Raw genomic sequence first — 10,984 nt, 5'->3', positions numbered from 1 at the left:
ATACTTTTGGGGAACACGGCCCATTTATCCCAACAGACTTGTGGCCAAAGATAACACAAGAAGAAGAATGCATTACATTGTCTTTTGCTTCTGCTAGCATGGGAGGCTTCGGCTATTTAAAGCAGTAGGTAAGAAGTTAATGGGTTGTAGGGTGCTGGTTAGTGTATTGAGGATGGTGGAGATTAATTTTGTTAAATGATGAACATGTCCAATAAAAAAATCTTGTTCTTGCACCAGCAGCAGCCTCAATAGGTCACTCTGATCTCCAGTGGTGGGCTACAGGCTTCCGTAGGGTATGTAGGGTGTCAGGCTTCAATTGGCAACCACCAAGTGACAAATGTACATTCTATTTATAAAGATCCAAATTGCTGGGTGAGTACACAAAAAGAAGAGTCTCTATGTTTAGTTTGCAGCATTGCAGGTCATGACAGGCTCTCTTTATAGCAAGGATATGTACTAAATAAGGGAAGCCAAAGGACAACTATGGAAATGGAAAGTGAATGAAAAGCCATGGAGATTGGCTTCTCTCAGGCACATAAAGGGTATAAAAGGTGAATGACAATCTCACTACTAGTTACAAAGCAGAATTTACCATCCTAATTCATTGGTAGTGTCAGTTGGTGGGCAGCCATTGTCCCCTTCATTTGTAGGTCCACAGAGAATACTTTTCCTGGAATCTTTTCCAGTTATATATATATATCTAATGAGAGCTGAAATGTTAAACATTGTAATATTCTGGAGAGTCAGAATACCCTGCGGTAATAAAAACAGCTACCTAATAGCTATCCTCGGGCGCCTGCTATGCCAAAATGTGCATGTTTAAGGCATGATGAGTTAATTCTAGAAAGCCAGAGTCAGCTTGGTCTGAAAAAAAATTAATTGTGGAGTTATCTTTTAAATATAAGTCTTATTTTTGATTTGTTGGGTCAAAGTTTTTATGGGGATCGATCCCCTGGCTTTACCAACTAATGACACGGTGTGATATCCTGCCATGGAGAGTGTCACTAGGACTAGATGGTTCCTTCTAATGGAAAACTAAATCTGACTATACCCAACTCCCTTCCAGTCATGTGACATTGACTTTTGCCAACATCTCCTCCAGTTGTTCTGGTTTCAGCATCATCTACCTTCTTCATTGGCTTGGCCAAGTGACAACTTCAATGCATTTAGTGGATAAAACCATAAACATCCTATGCTATTACAGTGTACTGCAGTGACAAAGGGGCCAATGGTAGGAACCATTGAGGATGCAAACATGTTTTGGAGTTATCATCCTCATGGCCAAACCCAAAAAAGGAACAGCCCACCAATCAAGAAAGTCAAACTCAAAAGTAGGACAATCAATCAAGATGGTCAAAACCAAAAGAAGATTGACCTGACCAGTTTATCAGGATGGTCAAACTCCAAAGAAAAACAGCTCAACCAATTAGGAGAACTGCCTAATTGATCAAAATGGGTAAACCCAGAAAAAGAAGTCAAGATGGTCAAACCTAGATGAAGAAGGCTCGACCAATGGTCAAGACCAAAAGAAAAACAACCCACTCAATCAAAATGGACAAATACAGAAGATGAACAACCCAATCAGTCAAGATGGTCAAAAGCAGAAGAAGGCCCGACCAGTCAAGACGGTCAAACACGTCCCGGGTAAGATTGTCAATCTCATAAGAACATCCTAACCAATAAAGACTGGTAAAGCCTCCAAATCCAGTAGAAGAAATAGTAGAAGATGTTGAAGTCAGGTGTCCACACGTATTTTTAACAGTATCCCTTAGAAACATGAAATCACCCAAGGTACTATTGCTCCTAAAAGGGCCCACAACACTGCCAGATTGTAAATTCAACTCCAGATCCACCAACTACTCTGTAGGTTAAGGACCTTCTTGATTGGTTACAAATGTATTGGGTTGATTAGGTAGGCCCTTCTATTAGGTGGTTTTGGTAACTATTTTGTAACATGTATGATGACCTTAAGAGGGGATGGCGCTTAGAACTTGGGAACCTTCGGATTTCTTTTTCACAGCCTCAGATTCAGGACCATGAGGATGAAGATCAAGTTAGCAGGGCACACAATAATTGTTATAGGTCATGTTCTAATGTTTGGAATGTTGGGCTGGATTGTTCCTTTAAATGATCCCATTGGCACAGACACCAAAAAGGGATTCCCTTTAAGCCATGATGGCACCACTGTGAACCATGCAGGAGATTGTAATTCTTCATGTGTTCCAACATTTTCCTTGTACAATAAAACATCAAGTTTGCTGTCATTGATGCAGGCGGCGGCTGCTTCTGCGCCATCACCAAACACGCCGGCTGTATAAGGCATAATGTCTTTGGCTCGCTGAATTGCTAATAAACCACAAGATGACTTTAGTGCGGAAGAGAGCGATGTGCACGCGTGTGACTATAGAGATCGTCAATCTTAATATCTCCCTGCCTGCGTCCCCCATCTGCAAATGAGCGAAAGCACGGAAATAGCGTAGGGAGGAGGGGAATACATGCGATGAATAAAACGTGGCGGCGGAAGATGTCTGGAGAGATTTAGACAGAAGGGCTGTTGAAATTTGCAGATGGATGTTGTTTTAACTGCCAAAATATTTGTAAGGGTTCCTGTAGACAGGTGCTCTTGCCAGATGCAGCCTTTTTTTTAGTAAGATGCCTCTGTGGTTAAATGTGTCCAGATAGATAATGCGGAGAAAGGGGGAAAAGGATGTCATTGGCATCGATAGATGATCTGTATCAGACATTTGTGTTCATTGCAGAGGCATCAGGATTCACATTATTTATTAGAGGGAGATATGGAATGGTGGGTGAGTAGTGAGGGTTTAAAAGAAGACGGGTAAGTTGAAGCGTTGGGTTTTGAGGGCTCTTTTAAATGAGCAGAAAATAGGAGCAAGCCGAATAGGATAAGGAAGACCATTCCAGAGACTCGGGCAGCTCTAGAAAAGTCTTGAAGTGGTGCATGTGATGGGGTTATGAATGAGGAAGTCATTAGTAGGTCATTTGGGGTATTTTTCTGCCAGGTCAAAAGGGTAAGTGGGACAAGAACTGTGGTGGGATTTGTTTATCAGGTAGGTAGGTGGGAGAAAAGCTGTGGAGGGGTTTAAAGGCAAAGAACAGGCAATGAATTCGATTCTCAGGTGAAATTGAAGCCAATGAAGAGAACTACAAAGAAATGCAGCGGAAGAGGAGCAGTGGGAAGAATGGATGAGTCTGGTTGCAGTATTCATATTAAATTGTAGAGGAGAGAGTCGGGTTAGTGGAATACCAGGTTACAGTAGTCCAGACAAGAGATGTCTTAGCTAGGACCTTGTGACCCCGGATGATACCTGAACAAAGATGGTGTCATTGTCTTGAGTACAAAGCCAATAAAGGAATTGTAAAAGAGAGAACTGTGTTAATGATGCATTTCTTTGCATGCATTACAATATAACTGATGACAGATCCTTTTTCAACCTTCCGTCTGGGTGGCTGATCAATGCCACACTCTTTTCTTCTCATCGCTATTATTCCCATGTTTTTGCCCCTCTTCCAGCCACAAAAAGAAATAACCTCTAGTGGGCATGAATGTATCATTTCACCGACAGAGCTGTTATTACATTCTAGAGGTGACTAGGCCGCCGCGCAGCATCCAATCACTATCTGTCGCAGAAGAACTATCTTTGTTCAGTCCTTTTTTTTTTTATTGCCCGAAAGCCAAAACAGCGATAGACCAAAATGATAACAACGGCTGTGGCCCATAGTGGGGTAGAGGGGGTCACCGCAGGTATAAGATGGCGCCAGCCAGTTAATTTGTGTCCCTGACAGTTCTCACATCTTAAATATATTTAGAAACTGATGACAGGGCGTTGGAAAAGCTGGATTTGTGGGATCAGACTGACCCCCTGCTGCTGGTTTGTGTGTTTTAGAATTTTCTAGAACTGCAAAAAAAGTTCAGGTTTCTTTTTTACAGGAACTCCTTCCAAGGCAAATAGCAGATTGGGCAGTGCCCAGCTTCCCATGCTGCACAGAGATTTGTTCCCCATGGCAGTGCCCGGCTCCCCATACTGCACAGAAATTTGTTCCCCATGGCAGTGCTTGTTGCGTTTGCACATGTCACCCATAGCAGTGCCTGGCTATACATGTTCTCCATGACAATGCTTGGCTCCACATTTTCCTTTGCTACATGTCCCGCAAAGCAATAGCTGGCTTCACATGCTACAAGGACTTGTCCCAATCCTAGGCTCCCCATGCTGCATTGGCACAGCCCCCCCATGGCAATGTGCAGCTTTTTATGTTGCATTAGTACATCTCCCCCATGGCAGCATCTAGCTCCTCATACTGCATTGGTACATTCCCCCCTGGCAGCATCTAGCTCCTCATATTGCATTGGTACATGCCCCCAATGGCAGGGTCTAGCTCCTCATGTTGCATTGGTTCATGCCCCCCATGGCAGCATCTAGCTCCTCATGTTTCATTGGTACATTCCCCCCCTGGCAGTGTTAAGTTCCTCATGTTGCATTGGTACATGCCCCCAATGGCAGGATCTAGCTCCTTATGTTTCATTGGTACATCTCCCCCATGGCAGCATCTAGCTCCTCTTACTGCATTGGTACATTCCCCCATGGCTGCGTCTAGCTCCTCATGTTGCATTGGTACACACCCCCTCATGGCATTGTTTAGCTCCTCACGTTGCATTGGTACATGCCCCCCATGGCAGCATCTAGCTCTTCATGCTACATTGGTACATGTTCTTTTTTGGCAGTTTCTTGCTTACCTTGCTTCAAAGATACATGCCCCCCATGGCAGTACTCAGCTCCTTAAGCTGCATTAATACTTGACCCCATGGCAGCCCTAGGCTCCCCATGCTACATTGGTACATGTACCCCATGGCAGCACCTGGCTCCCCATGCTGCATTGGTACATTTCCCCCTTGCCAGTGCCTGACTCCCCATGCTGCATTGGTACTTGTTCCACTTGGTGATGTCTAGCTTCAGATGTTGCATTGCCACAGGTCCCCCATGGCAGTTTAATGTCTATCTAGGAAGGATATGAATGTATTGCAGATATTTTATCACTCTTGGTGTCTGAAAGCTTGGCACGTGTTATGAATGAATCTGAAGACTTCTTTACCCCACTGGCATAACAATTGGGAAAACTACCCCTGTGTGGGGACCATTTTCTTACCCAGACCCTTACAGAAGCCCACCTTGCCCAGCACTCCCCCATTACCTGCAGCTCCTCCAGTCCTCCGCCCATGATGAATAGTACTACCTCCTTCTACATTCTGTCACTCACCTCCTTTATGGTCCTGATGCATGCTGTTTGAGGTCACATGACATATGAGAAGCCTTTGGAACAGAGGTAAGAGGCAGTGGGCAAGTGTGCAGAAAGGGAAGACCCAATACTGGAGGCTTTATACTTTTATATGCTGTGTTACTCTGCAAACTAGGAGAGGAGGACTTATGGTTGCTGTATGTGACCCCTGGTGGATAGGACCCCTCGCCTTAGAGGTCAACACAGGGTGACCTCCTTAAAGTTTCACTAATTTTTCATTTTGCCCTCTTTTCTACATCTACGTAGAAAGGTACAAATTATTTTCTGAACGGCCTATCTGTAATCCTTTCCTGTGCCGAACACAGCAAATCTTGCATTTTTTGGTTAATATATCCTCTCAAGGTAACCGCACAAAAATGAGGTCAGAAGATTCCTAAAGAAGCTTCTTATTCCCAGCATGGGTTCTCTTGCTCGCCTTCCCAATACAAACGCATAAACAGAAAAAAAACATTGGTAGACAAGCCGCTACTTTTTAATCTGTGTAGCCGAACATTCCTGAGGATCTTAATTAACTGCCGTCACCTCACCCATTGGCCGTATTATCGGCACTGTTGTTGCGAGAATTGTGAAAATCGCTCAGCCTTACGCTGAGCCACCGAGCTTTAAAAGATGCCAATGAATGAAAGAGATGAAAATCTAACCAAGAACCAGGAAAGCTTTATCCGTCCCCAGACGCCACGCATTATCAGGGACCCCGGAGATTGTAGGCTTTGGGTTCATAAGATGACACCGACTGTAGTTACAGAGAGCCGATTACATGCAAAATTATACCTGACTTATCCGTGTCTTTATATTTAATGCTGCTTAAGTCTAATGCTTCTAGGGAAAGCCAGTTTAATAATAAAAAAAAATCCTTCTGAATGGCCACTGCTTACCCACATTTTCCATTGGCTGTGATGTTGTGGGCATAAGTCCGGGGGGTGTAACCACCTTAAGGGTCAATGCAACTGTGTAGACCAGCCATTCTCAACCATGGTTCCTCCTGAGATTGGTAGAGGTTCCTTCAGTTGTTGTGGATTCACCTCCTCTTTAGTAATCCCCTCATTTTCAGGGCCAATGCCTCTTGGCAGCTGCATGAAGCTTCCCAATGGCTACTAAATTAAGGGGCATTTGTCCTAATGGTTTTGGTATGGGTTCCTTTACTCCTTCTACTTCCTTTACTCCCATTGACGTATGCAAGAGATAAAGTTGACCTCCAGTCTTACCTTCTTGCACAGTTGGACATCTTTACCTGCCTTGAATAGCATGCCTTTGGTGACTTTGACTCCCATTGATGCATCTAGGAGATAAAGTTGACCTCTGGCCTTTTTGCACAGTTGGCCTTCCCTTCATGCCTGCCTTAAATAGCATGCCATGGGTGACTGTACTCCATCTAGGAAATTAAGTTTATCTCTGGCCTTTTCTTTTTGCACAATTGGACATCTTTGCGTTCCATGAATGGCGGGCCATAGGTGACTTTACTCCCATTGATGCATCTATGAGATAAAGTTGACCTCTGGCCTTCCCTTCTTGCATAGGTGGACATCTTTGTCTTTCTTGAATGGCGGGCCATGGGTGACTTTACTCCCATTGATGCATCTATGAGATAAAGTTGACCTCTAGCCTTCCCTTCTTGCATAGGTGGACATCTTTGTCTTTCTTGAATGGCGGGCCATGGGTGACTTTACTCCCATTGATGCATCTTTGGGATACATTTGACCTCTTGCCTTCCCTTCTTGCCCAGTTGGACATCTTTGCATGCCTGGGATGGCTGACCTTGGATGACTTCACTCCCTTTGATGCATCCAGGATTAATTAAATGTCATACTCTGATTCCACAGAACATTTTGGGTTTCTCATAGAAAATATAGTTAGCCAGCCTCATTTACTGGCTGGAGGATGTCCAGCATCACTTAGAGCTTTCTTTACCTAGCTTGACTGTCTTTGTCTTACCTGTTTCATTCATTGAATTTCATTTCTTTCAATTGTGATGGTTCAGCTTTACAGGCAGGCAACTAGGTAGGTGAATGGAACGCCCTCTCCACCAGACTTAAACCCCCTCCAAAGAGCCATCCCATTGCTTGCATTAAGACTGAGGGCTCTTAAGAGGCGTGCTGAGCCTGCCCCTGCTGGTCCCTCCCCCCAGCCATGATCTCCCTGCATTGCAGTAAGAAACCCTGAAACCCAGTGATGTCACCGGCACTAAAATATAAAATGTCATAAAAATGGAAAAGTATTTAAACATTTAAATATCATGTTGATGAGGAAGGAGGAACCAAGGAAGGAGAAAAATAAGCAGCTTAAACTTCAGCTTTAAATGCACCATAACTTGTAGCTAATCCAGCTTATAAATAGGCTTTATTGTTCTCTATAAAAGGCTTTCTATTATTAGTTAAGCACCAATTATCTGAATTAATCTTCCGATATTCAGATTCATCAGAAATATTTTTTTTCCTTCTTCCTCTCTTGGCATCGGTCTCCAGATAGCTCATTATTCTGCTTAGCATGTTCATTACACTTGATGTATCTGCGAGCGTTGCATGGCATTGCGCGTTCAGGCAAATTGTAATAGATTAATGTAAGTACAGACTTGGCCCAGATATTAGTTGTACAGTAAATTAGAAGACAGATTTAATGGCTCGTGAAAAGATTTACTGGGATAGTCTGTGAAACGCGTTGGTGTATCATATTTATTTACACCAAAGGAAGGAGCTTCTTCAAAAATGCGTGAGAGCTCCCACAAGTCGCCTAAACTGCTTCTTTTAAACTAGTCACATGATGTGTTTTACAATCTGCATACGGAATATATAAACTCTGGCTTCCTCATGGCTCGATGAATTCACATTACTGCATAATATGTTGTCTGGTAACATGCATCTCCTTAAGGCAGCCTCTTAATTTCAATGGCGTCCTTGCACACAATTAGGGACCAGACAATAAAACTGTAATTGCAGTGCAGCAAAACACACAGTTGTATATTACAATGCACCACAACGCTGATGTGAATGTATTAGAGTGTCGCTGCAACAAAAAAATGGACAACGCTCAATTTCAGACATGCTCTGAGTATGGTCCTAATCACTTCCAGTTGTATGGGAATGACTGGAAACTCTTTTGTGCACCAGTTTGCAGGCAGTTACGGTTGCATTGCAGCTGTTGTGGTTTCCAGAGGTTCCTGGACCAGACACCCTTGATCAACCCACTGCTTGGGCGCAAAAGTAAAACGGGTGACGGGACAGCTGAGGAGGAACAAACTCTGGGGGAGGTTGGAGGCTTTTTCTCCATATTCCGGGAGGACTGGAGGAGCACCAGCTATTGGGCAGTGCCATGAGGGTCTTTGGTTGGAAGCAAGGAACATAGGGGTCAGGGCCCCCTCCTCATCCCTGGGTCGTATTGCAGTTGCAGTAGCTACGCCTACCTTACATGGCTATTGGTAAGGCTACCCTGGCATGAGAACAAGGAGATATACAAAATACCAGCAGTATCCCCACATTGATATTCAAGGTTATATTTGGAGATCAATGAGCTATGAAATCTTCTATAATTGACTCAACAGAATCCGTGTTTTTTGTTTCCAGGATTTCACGGTACAATAAAAGTGCGGCCTACAGAGGACTGACATTTGATAATAGTGCTGATTACACTGATATAACAGGTTTATTCCACAGAGTTCGCAGCGTTTTGCTGCTTTCTAGGAATTTACAGAAATGTATGAAAACAATGTCAAAGGGCAGACTGGTGGGAGTCCAGTAATGAGAATGCTAGGGATCTGCTGAAAGGTAAAATCCACTCTCACACTCAGCAAATAAAATACAAAGCTGAGTAACACCAAGGTCAAACATTTTGAAAACGCAAATTCCTTTTTTTGGTTGGGGTCTGATAAAGGAGACTTATTGCAGGTCTGGAAGGGGTAGTGAATACTCGTTAGTCCTGTGTATCAGCAGCAGAATTCTGGCTGAAGAAGACCAAATTCATCAATTTTCAATTTTTGGGGGGCAGAGAATCTATGCTTGCTCCAAGCCTGTTTGTTGACCAACTCTCTACCTTTGCTGGAAGACTGTCCAAGCATCAACTACACTTTATCTTAATAATACTCATTTTTGAATGTTCTTTTGCTAGTTTAACGTCATATCTCCTTGTTTCGCATCTCATCTTCATTCTGGGAATTCTTCCCTCCTGAAGCCTATTCACACCATTCATATACATAATGATGCCATTCATGCACCCTTCAGGCCATGCAAATTAGGTTCCTGTACTCTGTTCCCATATGTTTTATCCCTCAGACCTTTCACCATTTTTGTTGCCCCTTTCCCGACTCATCCCACCTTATCTTTTTGTAAGTGAAGTGTTAGGAAATGCTTATTGGGGCGGCAATTCCATGCTGGGTGCCACCCCAGCATTGGACACAGCCTATTTGGTCCAGCAAAGAGAATAAATAGCAGCAGCCCCTGCTTCTATATTTTATCGGCATCCCCAGCACACACTTTTGGATTTTAGAAGCAGATTAGTTCCTGACTCAGTCGTGCACTGCCATTGGCTGCTGGGACTTTATAGCCTCTTTGCTCCCAGTCACCATTGCCTGTTGTAGCGTTAAGCTTGGCGGACGTGCTACTGCTGTGAGCGGGGTCATGTTATAGGTGAAGAGTGCTGCGTTAGATTTCGGGGACTGGTGCTGGGCCAGGGCCTTACATGAGGTCTCCAGAAAGATTCTAAATAGGGTCTAACTAAAAGCCTACTTCAAGCTTCCTCTTGGTACAGAATCCTTGTGGAGGAAAAATATAACAAAGAGGTAAAACGGTATTCTGTTTGCTGTATTGCGTGATAGTCCACTGATGATTCTTACTTTCTGACCATTGTGGGATCCTTGCATCCACTATTGGCCTTCTTTGGGCTTTCTGCCAATTTTTGAGGGGATCAAAAGGACATGGCGTAGATTACCAATATTTTAATTTCCAGATCAACTCCTGAGAAAGTGTACTAGTTCCATGAAACGCGTTGGGAAGAAAAGAATTGATGTTTTATTTGTTTTTATTCAAATAGAATTGTATGTTATTCTAAATAAAAATGTTGTATACAAAATAACCATTGTAGAACTGTATGAGAAGGTTTGCTTTTTATAACAATTTTTGATAGAGGTCTGACTAAAGTCTGAAGCTGTCTAGAGACGTTCAACTGGCTCTGGAAACGATCATTAATGATCATATTAGCGACAGCAGGAACACACAAGCTCTGTACTGTTCTTCTTCTGGAGAAGGGAGGGGGTTGGATGAACGGGAGCGCCATTCTCCTCATTCAGATCGTTCATGGTGAACGTTGAGTGATCCGGCAGGACAAATAACGAAATGACCTCAAGGAACGGCCATACAGACGTCTGATATCTACCCAAAATGATCATGAATGTTGGTCTTGGGAAACAAAACTGTAGCATTTGTACGTAGTTGAAATGTTCTGCTCATACCCAGTGGAAACATCAATGCATTTTACACATGGGCATTCATGAGCATTTCAAAGCCCTACATATCATATAATGAGAGCAAGCAAACAGGATTTATATAGCACCAACATATTACGCAGCGCTGTACATTAAATAGGTGTTACATATGACAGACAGATACAGACAGTGACACAGGAGGACGAGAGGACAGAAGAGCTTACAATCTAGGAGGTGGGGGAAGTATCACACAATAGGAGG

At 43.4% G+C, this 10,984-nt stretch overlaps 1 protein-coding gene across 1 annotated transcript in view; it reads left to right on the top strand.

Annotated features, from left to right (window-relative positions):
• The first annotated feature begins 1,568 nt into the window (after positions 1–1,568).
• Positions 1,569–10,984, top strand: part of LOC140329070 (XK-related protein 6-like) — a 15,796-nt gene continuing 6,380 nt past the window's right edge. The window contains exon 1 of the mRNA XM_072409144.1: positions 1,569–1,644. Within this exon, the coding sequence (XP_072265245.1) occupies positions 1,569–1,644 (76 nt within the window). The remainder of the gene's footprint in view (positions 1,645–10,984) is intronic.

The sequence above is a fragment of the Pyxicephalus adspersus genome, chromosome 4 (assembly GCF_032062135.1).
Source record: "Pyxicephalus adspersus chromosome 4, UCB_Pads_2.0, whole genome shotgun sequence".
Taxonomy (NCBI): Eukaryota; Metazoa; Chordata; class Amphibia; order Anura; family Pyxicephalidae; genus Pyxicephalus; species Pyxicephalus adspersus.
Note: the sequence above shows the minus strand (reverse complement) of the source record. Positions and strands in the feature narration are given on the sequence as shown.